At 30.8% G+C, this 19,632-nt stretch overlaps 2 protein-coding genes across 2 annotated transcripts; one reads left to right on the top strand and one right to left on the bottom strand.

The window, feature by feature from the left end:
* Positions 1-7,363: 7,363 nt before the first annotated feature.
* LOC123902851 (calmodulin-like protein 11) lies at positions 7,364-9,156 on the top strand. The gene is made up of 4 exons (XM_045952654.1): positions 7,364-7,542; positions 7,648-7,805; positions 7,886-7,966; positions 8,723-9,156. Exons 1-4 carry the CDS (start codon positions 7,467-7,469, stop codon positions 8,858-8,860), a joined length of 453 nt encoding a protein of 150 aa, XP_045808610.1. The 5' UTR covers positions 7,364-7,466; the 3' UTR covers positions 8,861-9,156.
* Positions 9,157-15,155: 5,999 nt separating this feature from the next.
* Positions 15,156-17,177, bottom strand: LOC123885652 (protein PSK SIMULATOR 1-like). The gene has a single exon (XM_045934956.1). It carries the CDS (start codon positions 16,767-16,769, stop codon positions 15,312-15,314), a length of 1,458 nt encoding a protein of 485 aa, XP_045790912.1. The 5' UTR covers positions 16,770-17,177; the 3' UTR covers positions 15,156-15,311.
* Between the last annotated feature and the right edge of the window lie 2,455 nt (positions 17,178-19,632).

Raw genomic sequence — 19,632 nt, 5'->3', positions numbered from 1 at the left:
AACTTTAAGTCTCAACTTGTGATTTGGAAGTCCCGACGTAGAAATCGTGTTCAAAAATTCGGGAGTATGAACATCATCCACTATTTGATGGTCTACATTTTGTGTGAGTGAAGTATCATAACTCAAATATGTTTTTTCTTCACCAGGAATTAAATCCAACATATAATCATTTATTGTGTCGACTATTGAATTTTTAGAAGCTAGTATAGCTCTATTTTGGAAATACGTTATATCGTTCATGTTTTGTAAAAGTTGAGGATATGTGTTTTCAACGATAGAAGCAAGAGGATCACCTGAATTTGGAATCAATAAATCTGATGGAATGTCAAGTTCTAAATCATCGTCGTTGTCATCTCCAATTTCTCCATCGCCAACACTCAAAACTCATTCAGAAAATAATCTTCTTTGTTCAACGTCTACACTCGAAGCACCACCGAGAAACCTCATGTTTTTCCTCAATGTTAAAACTTCACAAAAATTCCAAAGAACCAAAGAATTAATAGTAGCATGAACAACTTCTGGCCTTGTAACTTTGGGTATTACTGGTAGAATTTGTCTAAAATCTCCGACAAAAACAACAATTTTTCCAATGAAGGGAATGTGTTTATTTTTTTCATCAACTGACTTGAGAATATATTTTAAAGTTTGATCAACAACTTCAAAACAGTGTTTATGCATCATTGGTGTTTCATCCCATATAATGAGCTTTGCTTTTTGTATATATTAATAGCGCCAAAAGGCTTTTAGGAACTATGGTACATGTTGAAAACTCGTCAACATTTAGAGGAATACAAAACCTTGAATGTGATGTTCTACCGCCAGGTATAAACAATGCAGCGATCCCACTTGAGGCAACTGTTAAAACTATCTCACCTTTTGAGCGTAATGCGGCTGACATGACCCTCCAGATAAATTTCCTCCCTATACCGCCATAACCATAAAGAAAAAACACACCAGGTTTGTTTTCGTTAACTCTTGTCATGATTGTGTCATATACTTTACGTTGCTCTGAAGTCATAGTTGACATCAATCTAACATGTTCCTCAGCTAATGATTGTCTGTTATAATTCAATTCGTCGTGTATTAAACTATTTTGTATATCAGGAACTAATAATGTGTCTGCTCTAGAAATTGGAGGATAATCTTTTAAACTCTTCCCACAACTACGTAACATCATCTCAATATCTGCTGCTAGTGCATATTGTATTGATTGATCATCGGTTAATATTAAATCTGCAATCTTAAAATCAAAATAATGAATGTGATTAGTGACATGACTATGGTTGTGTTTGGTTGTATTGCAAAAAAAAAAATTGATTTAGCAGAATTGAGTTTGATAATAACTTTCCAAATCACACGTGATAATAACTTTCGAAATCTCACATGATAATTATTCTCTAAATTTATGATCCGGTAGAAAAAAAATCATTGATCAGGAAATACATAAAAATATTTCGTGATGAATAATATAGTCAACAATAATTTTGATATGATATACTTTTAAAATTAATGGTGCTTAACAATTATTGCAGATAATTTTAATCACAATTGGTATACTTGCCATAGTGGTTGGAAATATTATCTTGCACCGAAGGGTTGCGGGTTTGAATCCTAATCAAGACACAATTGTATTATTTTTTAATAAAAATTGCAAGATAAAATGGAGGGAAAACAGAGATAACAAATTAGGGTTTAGGATTTGCTTGTGTATACAATACAAGCTTATAATATAAAAGATAATACAATTTTGTCTTGACTAGGGGGGTTATTGGATTGAGATTTTATGAGACAATTTTGGCAAAAAAAATCTTGATGATTTAATGAGATTTTGTTGGACTATATTGATTTTGTGAGATTTTAAATTCTTTTTTACAAAGACTTTTTTACAATTAAGATTTTTAACATATGATTTGAATGAATTTTGAGAGATTTTTTCAAAAGACTTTTTTACAATCAAGATTTCATAACACTTTATGTATTAGGAAACTTTTGTATATTAGAAAAATTTTAAAAGAATCAATAAATTTTAATAAAAGAAAATATATTTTTTTGGGAATCCAAAGATTTAAAAAAAAAAACCTTACATTTGTTTTTACTTATGTGTTTCTTTTTATTTTTTGGTATATTTTTACGTATATGTTTCTAATCACCGATAAAAAGGTTACCACCACCACCACCATTGATGGGAAATAGAAGCAGATGAATGTGACGAAATTTTTTTGTTTGTCGTTGTAATTAATCAAAACTTTGTAAAAAAGATGTAGAATTTGTTAAAATATTTTTTGCGAGAAAACATATTTGATAGAAGAAGAAGAAGAAGAAAACCGGTATAATGATGATGAAAGTAAAAAGTCTTGAAGAGTTTGAAAAATTCTAAAGGTTTTTGGGGTGATTGTTGAAAAAGTGAACAAAGAAAAGAAGAAAAAAACCGGGTGCAGTGATGATGAACTGCGAAAGTAATAAAGAAGAAATTTGATACAGTTATGATTAAAGTAAAATGTCTTGGAGAGTTCAAAAAAGTCTCAAGGCTTTTGGTGAGATTGTAGAAAAAGTCTGTCAAGTGCATTTTCAACTAAAAAGTCTCTCAAAATCCATTCCAAATAAGAATCCATCAAAATAGGTAGAGTTTTGAATACTAATAGACATTTTAAAAGTAGAACAAATCTCAATTGAATACCAACGGATTTTGTTGCATTGAAAAAAAAAATCTTATTTCTCTTGATTGAATACCACAAGATTTATTTAACTTTTTTAAAAGTCAATCTTATTTGTCTTGATTGAATACCATAAGATTTATTTAACTTTTTTAAAAGTCTTGATTGAATACCTCAAGATTCTTTTGTCATAAAAAAATCTTTTAAAATCCCATGAAATCCCAATACAATACACCCCCCTAGGATTCGAACCCGCCACCCTTCAGTACAAGGCAATATTTTCAACCACTATGACAAGTATACCAATTGTGAATAAAAAATTATGTGCAATAATTGTTAAGCACCATCAATTTTCATAGGAAAGATTTCATACAACAATTAACCAATTAAAAACCGATAATTAGAAATCTAGCAAATCATCAAATCATACATTTTCTTAGTGTTTTATTTTTCGAAAAAATTTACATTTTTTTATCCTAATTCAATATTTTTTACTAATTAACTAAACATGTTAACCATTTTCTTAGTGTTTTTTTTTTTTGCAGAAAGAAAAAAAAATCATTGGACTTAAAAGTTACTTTTTTTTTTAACCAAATTGGTCGGGCTGCGTTTGATCAGTGGAACGAGTGGATTGCCGTCCATAAGTTGCGAAGTAACGATGATCATGATGTTCCGCTCGTCAGTACCATTCGGTGGGAAAAGCCTCGTATAGGATGGTTAAAGTGCAATGTAGATGCAGCATTTTTTGTCGGTGCAGGTAGGACCGCGATGGGTGCTTGTTTTCGTAATAATTCTGGTGAGTTTATGGCTGGAATTACGCAGTGGCAGCAACTGACTTTATCAACAGAGGAGGGTGAAGCATGGGCACTATTGCAAGCCATGAATGAAGCTAAGAGTAGAGGTTTTGAAAGCGTCCAGTTTGAAAGTGACTCTCAAGTGTTGGTTGATGCCATTCGTACCAAACGGCGAGGCAATTCAGAGTTTCTTTCAATCGTTAATGAAATTATTCTTGTTATGTTTTCATGTGTGAACTTTGAAGTTAAGTTTATTAGGAGACAAGTGAATTCGGTTGCTCACACCTTAGCTAGGGCGGCCAATTCCTGGACTAGTTTCCATAGATTTGAGATTATTCCTTCATGTATTGAACTTTTGATATTTAATGAAATGCAGTAAGTTTGTTTGGTTCAAAAAAAAAAAAAAAACATGCTAAGAAAAATATACTTTTTTTTATGTCTTTCTAAACTTAAAAGTTTGTTCATGTTGAGGAGTATGGTTGATCGTATTACTGCAAATATGCAAATATATATCAAGGTGATATATTTATGCAAATAGTAGTTGACTCCAGGTATATATCAACGTGACTATATTATTAATTACGAAAAAAATCACTGATTCACATTTGTTTCTTTTGCTAACAATGTATCCTAACCTTTCCGGATCAAAGAAGATTGTTTTCTGAATGGATTTTGGGTGTTGGCGATGGAGAAATTGAAGATGACAACGACAATGATTTAGAACTTGACATTCCATCAGATTTATTGATTCCAAATTCAGGTGATCCTCTTGCTTCTATTGTTGAAAGCACATATCCCCAACTTTTACAAAACATGAACGATATAACGTGTTTCCAAAATAGAGTTATATTAGCTCCTAAAAATTCAATAGTCGACACGATAAATAATTATATGTTCGATTTAATTTCTGGTGAAAAAAAAAACATATTTAAGTTATGATAATCCACTCGCACAGAATGTAAATGGTCAAAAGTGGATGATGTTCATACTCCCGAATTTTTGAACACGATTTCTACGTCGGAACTCCCAAATCATAAGTTGAGACTTAAAGTTTGAGTTCCTGTTATGCTATTAAGGAATTTGAATTAAAAATTAGGATTATGCAATGGAACAAGACTTATTATTACAAGATTGAGAAAATGTGCTCTTGAATGAAAAATTATTTCAGGAAGTAATATTGGTGATCAGGTTTTCATACCTAGATTTTCTCTAATACCATCTGACGTAAGAATTCCTTTTAAATTTCAATGGAGATCGACAATTTCCTTTCATGATTTCTTTTGCGATGACTATTAATAAGAGCCAAGGACAATCTTTAAAGCATGTTGGGATATATCTTCCGTCGCCAGTGTTTTCACATGGTCAGTTGTATGTTGCAATTTCAAGAGTTACTTCTAGAAAATGATTAAAAATATTGATCATCGATGACAACGGTGAAGATACGACTAAGACTTCGAATGTGGTCTATAAGGAAGTCTTCCATAATATAACATAATTTTCTTTGTACGAATATTTTTCCAAAATTATTGTTGAACTATCGTTTAATGTTACTCAACTTTTTTCATATACCTTACATTATTAGAATTATCATATCTTATTTAATCATTATATATCTTACAGCTAATCAGACCCGTGCACCGCACGGGTCGATGTTCTAGTGATAATAATAGGAGGCTATAAATTTTGACAATAAATAGAAAATGAAACTTTAAATATTTGTGAGGAATGGTTAAGGAATATGAGGTCCATGATTATTAATGAGCATTGATTAGTCCATTGGATTAAAATATAATCAAGGGTAAGGATATGGAGTAATTCTTTTGAGTTACTCTTGGAGTCAATATATCCCCACTATATATATATATGATGCCGGAGTAGTACACCTTACCATTATCAAATTTATCATTCTTATATATATTCATCATCCAATAGTTTTATGACAAATAATTATTGTAAATTTAGTTATTTTAATTTATTTATCACTAGTATCTAGTCTATTAGACCGTCTAATCTAATTCGGAGATAAATATATGTACATGGTATTGGAGAGTATTCAACATAACTTTAGGTAGAAACAAATTTCCAAAAATATAAAACAAAAAACTTAAATGTCAAAATATGACTAGAAGGATAAACCCATTCTTACGTTGTTCCACGCGTTTTGTATAATTTCATTTAATTTTCATTATTCCTAAACCGCGTTGACAGCTTAATCTGCACACCTTACATATAACAAGCGGAAATGGCATAATGACTCATCTCGTGCAATGCAAGTAATCAGTAATCACTCACTCGGTTACACAATATTAGTCGCATTTGATATTTTATTTTACACAGATTAATAAAAACGATGATAAATCAAATTAATGTAATGATTTTTTTATTGCTAATATGTGTCTTAAAGATATACATTAAGAAGGCATTAGATTTGGTCTAGTGGTGATGAATTTGGGTAGTATGCATGAGTTCCTATGTTCGATCCTCATTGCCAATATTGTAATAAAATAATAAAAAAAATGCATACGTTAAAAATTCTAAAGTAAATTTATTATATTACCATAAAAGATATAATAATTTAACTTTAAAAAAAATTAAATATATAATATACTTTCTCCGGTCACTATTATAAGAAGGAAAAAAAAATTTAGATTTATTGAAAAAGTGATGTATCTAGTCAATAATATAAATCAAATACATTACTTTTTTAATGAACATAAAAAATGATTTTTTACTTGTAATAGTGATCGGAAGAAATATATCTTTTAAGCACATGTTAACTTACATTTACTTTTATTTAACTATTCATATTTAGTATCCAACTTTTTTTTTCATACATGCAAAATAAAATAAGAATAATTTAAAAACTTATATACATTCTCTTTCCGGTCCTTAATATAAAAAACAAACTACTCTCTCCGTCCCAAAATATAAGGGAAAATTGGTCAACAAAAATTGATGTATTTAGTCCAAATTCTTAACCAAATACATCAACTTTCTTTGACCAATTTTCCCTTATAATTTGAAACGGAGAGAGTACCTTTCAGATTTATTGAAAAACTAATGTATATAGTCTACGTTACGAACTAAACAGCACATTACATTACTTTTTCAATAACTTAAAAATAGTTTGTAAGAACTCGATGAAGGATAATGTGTAAAAGAAAATCAAACCAACCAAAATGGATAGTGTGTGGAAATTTGAAATTGGTGAAAATACACACCTCTTCACACCTCCCAATACTCCTAAGTCCATACCCTATTAATTTGAATTAACGCCTTTTGTTTTTGTCCCCTAAACATCCAACCTTTCCAGCTGTCAATATATTAGTAATATTTTCAATTTACCACTTTTTATTTTACTAATCCAAATATAGTACATGGCCACTTATTATTAAAAAATATACAAGACACATGTAAACCATTTCACTAATCCTCCACCACTACTTGATCAAAGGTTACTTAATGTGATTCTTTTTTGTTTCCACGTTAAAGTCATAAGTTTTATCTATCACACTAAAGTCATATACGTATAGATATATAGATATAAAAAACACTTTTAAATAATAAAAACACTTTTAAAATCTATTTAATTATTTCACATAGATTGTAAATATATATAAATAACAGTCGTATTTAATTATAGTTATAAATAGAAAATTTAAAATAATAATAGAAATATATTTTTGGTCTGTGAAAATCCGTTGTTAAATATTATGTCCGATTCTTTTAATAAAAAACAATTTATTTTTTAAAATTTATTAAATAATTGTTGAATTGTTCAATAAAAAGCTAGGAACTAAAATTCAGTCATATGTTTAATTTGACCCATGACTTATAATTAATTAAGATTTAAAAAGAAATCTTACTAGATTGGCCTCATGAAGTTCTACATATAGGCCACCTAATTGAACTATACTTGACACAACACAATACTCTCTCTTATTATTATCTTTCTCTCTATTCTTTTCTTTGTCTCTATTTCTCTTTCAAGCTTCAAAGACAAATACATATATACACCATGGCACATGTTCTAAGTGAAGAACAAATAGGTGATTTCAAAGAGGCCTTTGGCTTGTTTGATAAAGATGGAGATGGTGAGTTTCAAAGAAATTATATATATATCTCATTCATTAGTGTCATTTCATATATATTGCTTGTTGAATTAATGTGTAATAATTAAATTAAATTAAATTAAATAGGTTGCATTACTGTGGAAGAATTGGCCACAGTTATTCGGTCATTGGATCAAAATCCAACTGAAGAAGAGCTACAAGATATGATAAGTGAAGTTGATGCAGATGGCAATGGAACCATTGAATTTGATGAGTTCTTGAACTTGATGGCCAGGAAAATTAAAGTAATATTATATATTCCAATATTCTATTTTTATTTATTATTGTTAATTATACATTAATTAAGATTAGTTCATTTAATTAGGACACTGATGCAGAGGAGGAGCTAAGAGAGGCTTTCAAGGTCTTTGACAAAGATCAAAATGGATATATATCAGCCAGTGAGGTACATATATTTTTAAAGTTAACCTCTTTTCAAATATTCATCAACAATCCATATCAGATTTTCTGAAAATTTTGATATTTGTACATAATATTATTGACATGTTTCTCATTTCCTCTGTTTTAAAAAGTATTTATTAGTAATTTTTTATCATTAAGTGCAAAGTTTTTGCAATTTTGTTTTGATAAAATATACCTTTCTTTCTAGTCCTTAATATAATAAATAATTCATTTTTTAAATATGTTGAAAGATTGATATATCTAATCTATAATATAGTTTATATCAATTTTTCATCATATCTAAAAAATAAATTTTTTCTTTTATTAAAGACCGAAGAGACTATTAATTAATTTTTCTGGCCGAAATCTGAATTACCAAATCGCTCTATTCGAAAATCATTAAAAAATTTAAAAAAATTATCTTTTTTTGAGAAAAAAATAAAAATAAATAATATTAATTTGTTTAGTATTTTTATTTTTATTATATGCACATGCACATCTATAGGATAGTACACCGTACGTTTCCTCATGCAGTGAATATTAGCTGTCAAATTATAAGATAAGATTGTAAGATGCATAGGTGTTTGACATTTGAGTGCAGCAGAGAATCTTTTACACTTATTTTTTTTAATCAACACTTATGTTCCTTCTTATCTTACATAAGACATGCATGTACTAGTACTATACATTTAACATTTGTGATAATGAAATGTATAATGTTAAAAAAGTTGTTTAATTTGGGTGTAATTAATTAATGTAGTTGAGACATGTAATGATCAATCTTGGTGAAAAATTAAGTGATGAGGAGGTAGAGCAGATGATCAAGGAAGCAGACATGGATGGTGATGGTCAAGTTGATTATGATGAATTTGTCAAGATGATGATGACCATTCGATGAAACAAATTGGATATTGGCCATTCAAATTCATTGCCATAATTTCCAATTATCTCATTCCCTTTTCAAAATTAATAATTGTTGTTTTTTGTTACTTAGTTGTTGTTGTTGTACTCTATTCTTGTACCTAGTGGCATATAAATTGATGCCAAGTAACCAAGCATTAGTTAGTTAACCACATCTAGTCCCAACCAAAATTAATGGTTATTCTTTTAATCTTCAAGTTTTATATAACACTACTTGTACCAAATTGTAAGTGTTGATCTTTAATATATGATTACAATTTAGATTGTATTCTAGCATCTTCTACTAATTGTCTTTCATATTTTCCATTCAATATATGACTTCTACTTTGTCCTTATGGTGCATAAGAGTTTTTTAACATGGTTAAAATTGATATTTTACATTGATATAGCGCAATCAAATGAAGTGAACAGGAAATTTTAAGTTATATAGGAGATGGGATCAACCTATTAATTAATTGAATTTGGGAGGCTTATACTTAACGTTAATGTGGGACTTCTAACACACCCTCATATTCAAGACTGAACAAGTTGGAACGTGTAATCAACAACAGGTGCCCCAAATATGGGAGGTCTCCACAACAAACAACAAATGGATCTAGGATAGGCTCTGATACAGTATTAGAATTTGGGAGGCCTATACTCAACCACAAAAATTAGCTTGAAAGTTGAGGTTTGCACTGCACTTATAAAAACTATCTACGTCATATCTCTAATTAATGTGGAACTTGTAACATCATATGTGAAAGATATTTAGGATTAGATATGACATATTTTATCTAACCCATCAGACAAGTTTAAATAGAAAAAAAATTCAGATTTAGGGAAATCTATATAATCTTTTCTCTTTAACACATGTCTTGTGAATAGATGTTAGCTAATATTTAGTGTTGTTTTCGGATTTTAAAAAACCGTTAAAAATAATTTTTCAGTCATCGATGAGATTATTAGGTTGAGTCGCGGACTAGGTCGCTCTGTTTAAGACATTTCGTGGTATAAAAAAGTGTAGTGTCCAACTCACTTGTATCGTTATTCTGAACCCAATGTGCATGATCCCTCATATGCCCCCTCATGACCCAACTTTTGTATTAGAGTCGATGGTGCGACGAAGGGTGACTGTATCCTTGTATCAAAAGTCTTCCGGACAAAGATGGTCAGGCAGAATGTTTCATTGAGTGTAGCGGCAACGACAGTGCAAATAAATTTAATTTCTCACACTTGAGTGAGAGATTATTGTGGCAAGTTAAGGTGAATTAAAGTTCACATTATTTAGAAAAGTAGAGATTAAACATTATAAATGAAATGACTTATAAAACTAACGTCTTAATATTATGGATGATAAGTGTAATATCAAACTTACTTGTATCATTACACTAAGCCCAATGTAAGGTGCCACACTCATGAGCCAACACCCCTCTTTTAAATGGTGGGTACTGGGTCGGTGCTCTTCAATTTATGAGGAAGATTTCATCCAATAAAGTAGAATAGATTTTCTCTAAAATAATAAATCATTCCCCAAAGTTGAAATATCATCATTTCGTAAAAAAAATAATTAAAAATTAATATAATGTTCGGTACAAATGAACATTAACATATAATATTAAAATTCTCTAGATTTTATTGTCAAAAAATAAAAAATTCTCCAATTTTTTTTTATAAATTAAATAGATGTTTTAAATAGATTTTCTCTAAAACAATAAGTCATTCCCCGACGTTGAAATATCATCATTTCTTAAAAAAAAAAATTAAAAAATTTATATAATGTTCGGTACAAATGAACATTAACATATAATATTAAAATTCTCTAGATTTTATTGTCAAAAAATAAAAAATTCTCCAAATTTTTTTTTATAAATTAAATAGATGTTTAAATTTTCATTTATTGAGACCAACCTTTTTTTGATGGTGTAGTGGGTTAATTCTCTCCCACACCATTTTTTTAATATTGCAGATTTCTTACAAAAATAAGAAAACAAAACGTTGCCATAACTCTTAAGCATGTTTTCACATGGTCAGTTGTATGTTGTGATTTCAAGAGTTACTTTCAGAAAAGAATTAAAAATATTGATTATCGACGAGAACGGTGAAGATATACGAATAAGACTTTCAGTGTAGCGTATAAAAAAGTATTTCGTAATATATCATAATTTATGTTGAATGAATATTTTTCTAAATTTATTGTTGAACTAATTTTTAATGTTACAATTATTATTTTATTTTTTTCTAATATTAGGCTAATTATTATATTGTTGAAGTTCTAGTTCATATCAGAAAAAGAGTAGTATTAAACTGCATAATAGAGTTAAACAAAAAGGAACAAAATACACAATGCAATTGATAGCAAACATCCAAGACCAAATGGCTCAACCTTCCATGGTTAGGTTTTGATGGCACAAGACAGGACCTGAGACGACTTATCAATCCTTTGTAGAAGAGGTGTTGGAAGATTGTTTTGCTTTAAAGGTAATAAAGTACTTATAACCAGAACATATTCCTTGGGTTGACTTGACAATCTCATCAAACTCAAATGGTGGATCCTGGATAAATAATAAGAAAATTAGAACAATAATGAAGTTGATGGATGAATATTGGAATGATAGTTAAATAGTAGTTTAGAACCTGATTGTTGTCTTCATTGTACTTTTCCAAAGCAATTTTCGAAAGTTTAATGAGAAGAATGCGAATATCCTCAGTTATGATTATGATCAACAAGGGAATCAAATTACCACCTATTAGTGACCTTGGTGGAGGGGCAATGGTATCAAAGGGCTGAGTTGTCCAGAATGAATCATTTTGTTATGGAGATTATGCCAAACACAAAGTTAATCATCAAAATTATTATTATGTGAAACACAAAATTAATCAAACTCTAGCAGCTTCAGTGAAAAGCTTCTCCTGTAATTAATAACCACTTTGTAATTTTCTCTCTTCACATAAATGTTCAAACACTATTATCTTTCTGAAATATATCATTATCATTCATGGCTTTGACAATATATAGTTAAGTTATCAAATCTGAGGAAACATACGTCAATCTCAAGAGAGCTACCGCTAGCTTCTGCCATAAGAGGATTATTTCTTCCATTAGTTTTTTGTGTGAAGACGTGGTAAGAAATGATGAAAGCATACTTTTGGTTTGTGCTATTAATAGCAAGGTGTATAGATTATTTTCCAAGGACACACAATCTAAAGATATATGTTGCTGTCAAAGGATGTAAGTAAGTAGTCGCTTTTAATTTATTTATTATTTTACAGATTATTGGTCTCATCGGCTCATAGATTAATTCATTGTTGGTCTCATTATTTTAATTTATTTAATTATTAATCCACAGGAGACGATTCCGGTGAGAACGTTTTGCTATTATGAGAAACGAGAACAAATGATTACAACCGTAAGATGCTAAATCATTTTGTCCTATATTACCTCTAGGCCCCCGACTTGACCATTTTATCCTTACTTGTAAAGGTATGGTTCCAAATCATTTTGTGCATGTCAAATTGAAGGTTGGGTGTCCACTACCTCCTACTTGTAATGTATGGAAAACTCATCAGGCGCTATAGGTTGAGATTTGGGAGGATACATTTTTGGACCGGATGACTGAGTTTGACGAACCGATGAAGATTGAAAAAGGTGAGACGGAGACAAATGAAGATGATCCCATCATTGTGAGCTAACTTGTGACACGTATGACACATTTTGTGGTTGTAATATAGCCGACACTTTATGTGATTGAAATGTGACCGAGACACTTTTTGTGGTTGAAATGTAACCGACACTTTTTGTGATTGTAATTTCCCAACACTTTTTATGGTTGTTACCAAACAAAAATTTATGTAAATATATGTATGCAGCTACAATCATAAACCCGCTCTTTATTTTTTTAAGCTGCATTTTATCTTTTGTTAAAAAAAAAAATGAATGTTTCAGATTGTTATGAGAGATGAGAGAGATTGGTTTGAAATCTTACTTGTAGGAGTGAAAGATTCGGAAATTTCCAACCAAACCCTTGTTTTTGTAGCGTTTTAATGAGAGGAATGGAAGAGATTGAATGAATTGAAACCCTTGTACTACGAAATGAAGAATAGTGTGTTCGGAAGCTAGAATACGAAAAATATGGAAATCCGTATTGTAGGAACCAAACTAAAGTAGTACCAAAATTAGGGGTACTTTGGGATTGGGAGGAGGGTTGAGAGCAACTAGGGGGCCTAAAAAGCAAATTCAAGTAATTAAGCTGCACTTGCATTGCATAGCGCATCTATCACATTTATGGTAACCTTTTCGAGCCCCTTATCAAGAAAGTTTTTTTCCTACCCCAACATTTAACTCTTTACCCCTTCAAACAACTAGATATTCCCATTTTACCCTTTTTATTATGTTCATTCACCCCTACATTTAATCAAAGTTATGAGTTTCGAAGTTTAGCCACGGTTAAACCGTGGCTAAATTAGAAAATTTCGAAATGAGTTAGTAAGTTTTCCGGTAGAAAGTTGCATACCGAAACAATTATAAAAAAGTTTTCTGGTAAGTATTAGCCACGGTTAAACCGTGGCTAAAAATAGAATCTGGAAATTTTGAGTCCATGCTTCAGACATGAGTTGTAACTTGTCATAAAATTGATAAACATTATTACTCGGTATCCACCCATATTTACAAGGCCACTAGTTTTTCAAAGCATCATACTTAATGAAAGAATTCAGATTTCACAACTATTAGTTATCTAAAACAATATTAGATCTCAAATGTTTTGACCAAATTTGTTACGTTTCTTCTCATAGATGCAATTCTTAACACAGCTTCAACATAAATACACCAACAAACAATGATCAATGGGTAACATCAAAAATAGTTCATGCGTAGAATTTTGAAGAACATGTTCTTTCTTTGCTGTTTTCGTTTTTTATTCATTTCTTCAAAATTTGCAGATCTATTTTTAGCCACGGTTTAACCGTGGCTAATACTTTACAGGAAGACTATTTTATAATTGTTCCGCTATGCAACTTTCTTACCGGAAAACTTAACTAATCCTTTCTGAAATTTTTCATTTTAGCCACGGTGTAGGGGTAAAGGGTTAAATGTTGGGGTAGAAAAAAAAGTTTCCCCTTATCAAACTTAAATTTGGATTGTATGCAGTCAAAGAAGATCTGGCCGTCTGATTAAGATCAGACGGTCCAAATATAAAACAGTCATATAGTTTGATTTAATCTTCTTCATATCTAGACCGTCTGATCTTAATCAAACGAACAGATATTCTTTGACTGCATGACTGTATACAATCCAAATCCATCAAACTTCCATACCACATTCACATGGGAGCAGACAAATGCCTTGAGAACCTCTTTTACTATATCTCAACAAGTTCTCATTCCTTCTTCTCTTTAGCTTTTTACTTATAAAATTGCTTGCCACTAGTTAAGTGGAGGAATCAAATATCTTTCACATGGATCATTTTTTGTCAACTTGCACTATTGAGTTCTAATTTTTTTAATAAAACATCAAATTATACCAAAAAAGAGAGAACATGTTTACTAAAAAGTATTTGATTTCAAGCAATAAGAACCCATTGTCAGCGTTGAGCAGAGATATCCACAAACACTTCCATGTTCAAATTAGTACGGGAATGTGAAGTAAGATGTTATAAGCTACCTTACCTATAGAAAAACAGAAACATGGCTGAGCAAAGAGTGGAAATATGTCCCCTCCCAGATCAACCCCAGCTATGTAGAAAAGTTTAATCCTAATCCAAATCTGACTGTAAGGATAGTGGCTGCCACTGGGCCCATCATGGTTAGGTTATTGATGTGAAATTAATGCCATCAAGATATGGAAGGAAAGGGATTGAATAGCAACTAGTAGTTTATTACTTGTATTATTACTTACCACATGATCCATACAAGGTTGGATCTGGAATTAGTGGTACAACCACACACAATTCCAACAACAATAAACTCCACTAATAAAAATATCAACAACTCAATTTCTAGTCAAACCATAATTGAACACAAGGAATATTTTCTCATGATTGTTGTGGAAGCATTAATGATGATAAAGCCAATGCATTTGTGTGAGATTTCACTAAAAAACATATAACATCATTTACATTCTATATAAATTTACATATTGCTGGGTTAGAAGCAAAGCAAACCCTCAAGGACCTAAACTTAATCCAATTCATCTAAAAAACAAGCCACCATAAATTTTAAGGTAGCAAAATTAAACCCGACTTATGGAAGAGAAATTCAAAGGAAAAATGAAGAGAAAAAAAAAGGACAAGAAATGAAGTAGAAACCAATCTCATTAATTAACTACTATGTATTTCTGGGTGGAACAATTTCTTGGCCAGACTTTACTTACTTTGCAGCCGAACTCCAGATTACTAGGACCAGTTCCCCTAAGAACCGAGGATCAACACAACAAAAAATAAAACTAACTACTATGTTTTTGTAGATTTAATAAAACCATTGAAATTGGCACATTCAAACAAAGCCTTAGCAGTCATTTCTCTCTCAAACCTCCAAATATAATTTAACCCAACAAGCAACTCAGTTATAGCAGCTTCAGTCTTCTCTTTGTTTGCAAAAAACAAAGTCTGCAAAAGCAAAACATTAGTCTTAGGCACCAAATTTTGCTGCTCAAAACTCCTTTCACTTTGCCACTTAATCATGTTATGTGCCAAAGGTGACAACCACCCTAATATCCTCCCCAAAGCATCTTTCCATTCACCAGCAAGAACAGGATCACTTGCACAAAACCCAATTCCTTTCAACCTAGCCCTTAAACCTGACCTTATGCTACTAGGTAACATACCATACAAATCATCCCTAGCATCTAAACCAATCAAATGAGGTGTCTTTATCATCTTCTCCAACACTATAATCAAGTTGGAATAATGTAAAGCCAAAGCAGCAGCACCTAAGGTACTAGGAGGTGGTTTCAAAAGCTTTGAGTTAGACTCGAAAAACCCAATTCCCAAACCTTCTTTGTTTTCTCCAAGCTCTGAGCTTTCCAATGACCCAGAAACAAATTCATGACAAGAATTTGGATAAACAGTTGCAGAAGCTGACAAATTAGGTGATGACAAACAAGGCATAGAATGACCAATACCAAAAACAACCTTAATCCTTGCTAAAACAGTGAAACAAAATCTCACAAGTAATAAAACAACACCATCAAAACTTCTACTCCACAAACATCTATCTTTCAGATCCTTAACCTCTTGTTTCTGCCAACAAATCTTCTGCTGAAGTTCATAAATTTTCTGCTCTTTTCCAACACCCAAAGAACCTTCATTTCCTTCACAACTATTATTACGATGATGATTATTTCGATGATGATGATTCAAATTCAAAGCTTTTCTAAACCCATTTTCCAAAACAGAAAGCTCTTCCATTTCACGGTGTAAAGTTGCCGTAAGCATCACGTAACGTTCCATTTTCCTAAACTTAGTTTCAATTTCCTTTGGGCTGGAAAAAGCCCACCCATTTGGGTCACAGCCCGAATCAGCAAACTCAAGAAAAGCCCGATGGAAATTCCTAAGATTAGGATCCTCGCATCGGTGACTTAGTCGGGTAACCGAGTTAGCAACGATTCGGAGTGTCTCAGCAAACTCAGCACAAGCGAGTCCAAGAAGAAACGACTCATCGTTTGATATGATTTTCCGAACACCTTCAAGAGTAACGGCGTCGTTTCGGATTCGAACGATGGTTGCATCAGAAAGAGACTGAAAAAGATGAAGAAGCTTCGACATAACACCAGCGATCTCGAAAGCTAAAACGTCGACGTTTCGTTTGGATTTGAAAGAAGGTTTCTTTTTGAGAAGCTTAGGTGGAACAGAGTCGAAGCTATTTGAAATGGCGGTTTTGACCTTGAAGAGGAGAGTTTCAAGAGCCATGGATTGAGTTAAGAAATGGGACGTTGTTGTAATTTGATGGGTATGTTGGTTTTGAAAGGTTTGAGCTATAGGAGAATAATGAACACCATGTGTTTGATAAAATGTGAAAGAGAGAATAGGGAAATATAATAGTAATAATTGAAGAGTGGGGAGGGTTTGTTTTGGTGTAAAGAAAGAAAAAGGATTGAAAATGTTGGGAGAGGATCGTGGGGTGTTTGATGAAGAAAAAAGAATGATGTATAAGAGAATGTGTGTGTGTGTTTGTTTGTTGAGATAGGGAGAGGGAAAAATAGAGGGGAGCAAGAAGTGACTGAGGCAAGTGAGTGAAGATGAATAAAGTATTTAAAACCACATGAAGTGGCAAGTAGCAAAAAAGTGTCATAGATTGTGGCTTTACTGTTTGTTGTGTTTGGACTTTGGAAGGATCCGGATTTGCTACAGTAATAAAATCACACAGTTTCACGTAGTTTCAATCTCAGCCATTGCTTCTTGATCGGACGGATCTGATTAAATCAGCTATAAAATCCATCAAAATAATCACAACCATACATAACAGATCGAACGTTCCACAATTAAAACTGCGTGAAAACTTTGTGGAATATTATAGCAGGAAATCTTCTTCCCTTTGGAATGACTATATCTGCTTATAATTAAAGAGATTAATTTTTAAATTCGATATAATTATAAGGAAAATGCTAAACAGTGCCCCCGGGCACTAGTTAAGGATGCAAAAATAGTAATTTGACATTGGAATTTGTGCAGTCAACTTCTCGAAAGTTTAAAAAGTGTTATTTTCTTTTCAAAACTTTCTAATTTTGGTTTCCTTAACCAATGCCCCGGGGACACCGGTTAGCATGACCCTAATTATAATAGTTGGAAAAAATTCTCTTTCAAGAGATTCAGTCTATGTTTAGTATATAGATTTAAGTATTTAGTATCATAGCAGATGTATTAAAATAAATTATGGTAATCCATCGTAATTTTACATACCCGTCATCATATGAAACATACCCTTAAAATTGTTACTTTCATGAAGTTTGAAACTCTTTGCATTTTATCTTCCTTTTCTATGAAGTCATTGAGTCGGTAGAAACACCATATTGGATTACTCTTTTAAACTTTCACTAATAAATAAAAAAAATGTGGATGCACCATTTAATGTTAGACTTATTTTCTTGGTTGCTTTTTTTAGTAGATTAGTGGTTAGAATATTACTTTAAATATGAACTAGCAGGACACCCGTGCGCCCGCACGGGAGTCGCGGCGTTGCCGCTCCTCACTTGGTAAGATGAAAGGATATAATATTTGGTAAAAAAAAATAGAAAAAGAACAATGGTAAAACCATCACAAAAAAACTTTAGGTCTCCGTATTAATTTAGGAATATAAATATAGATAATGTAGAAATTATGAAGAAAAAAAATAGGCTACCTTATTAATATATTAGTAAAAACATAGGTGTTGAAAAATCACAAAAAAAAAACTTATGTCCATGTATTAATATATGAGTATAAATATAGTCCCGTAAAAATTATTAAAAAATAGGCAATCATATTAAAATGTTAGTGAAAATATAGGATAGGTCTCGCAACAGTCATCAAAATAATCAGGTCATCGTATTAAATATGAGTATAACCAGAAAAATTGTAAAAAAAAATAGACAACTTAATTTTTATTTTATTTTTGTTTCAAACAACTTAATTAATATATAATTAAAAGTATAAGTCCCGTAGAAACCACACAAACAAAAAAGTTTCCATATTAATATATGAGTTTAAATATAGGTCCCGCATATGTTATAAAAGAATGGGCAAACTTATTAATATGAGTAAAACACATAGGTTCCCATGTACCAAAAAAAAAACACATAGGTCCCCAAAAATCACACAAAAGATTAGGATCTCGTATTAATATATAATTATAAATATAGGTCTAAAAAAAATAGTAAAAAATTGAAAACTTCATTTAATAACATAAAATAGTAATTTATTGGGAAGTAGATTAAAAGATTAAAAAAATAGAAAGATATAATATTTGGTAAAAAAAATAGAAAAAGAACAATGGTAAAACTATCACAAAAAAACCTTATGTCTCCGTATTAATATTTGAATATAAATGATAATGTAGAAATTATGGAAAAATAGGTTACCTTATTAATATATTAGTAAAAACATAGGCCTTGTAAAAACCACCAAAAAATTAGGTCCCTGTATTAAATATATGAGTATAAATATATCCTTTTAAAATTATTAAAAAATAGGTAACCTTGTTAATATGTTAGTGAAAATATAGGTCTCACAAAAATCATCAAAATAATTAGGTCACTATATTAAATATGAGTATAACTCGTAAAATTGTAAAACAAAATAGGCAACTTAATTAATATATAAATAAAAGTATAAGCTCCGTAGAAATCACAAAAAAAAAGTTTCCATATTAATATATGAGTATTTCATAGGTTCCGTATATGTTATAAAAGAACGGACAAACGTATTAATCGTATTAATATGAGTAAAAAACATAGGTCCCGCATAAACTACACAGAAGATCAGGTTATCGTATTAATATATGAGTATAAATATAAGTTCACAAAAAATAGTTAAAAACTGTAAATTTTATTAATAAAAGTAAAAACATAGGCCCTGCGTACGTGTATGATATAAACTGTTGTTGTTTTGTTTGGCACACATTGTGCCAATCAGGACTCATTATTAATAATAAAATTCATTTTAGTTTGTTAAAAAAAAAAACACAGGCACCGCAGAAATCACACAAAAGATTATATCCTTCAGTTAATGCATGAGTATAAATATATGTCAAGAATGAGCAACCTTATTAATATATTAATAAAAAAAAATATGGCTC

The sequence above is a fragment of the Trifolium pratense genome, linkage group LG1 (assembly GCF_020283565.1).
Source record: "Trifolium pratense cultivar HEN17-A07 linkage group LG1, ARS_RC_1.1, whole genome shotgun sequence".
Lineage (NCBI taxonomy): Eukaryota > Viridiplantae > Streptophyta > Magnoliopsida > Fabales > Fabaceae > Trifolium > Trifolium pratense.
This window is presented reverse-complemented; position numbering and strand designations above follow the sequence as displayed.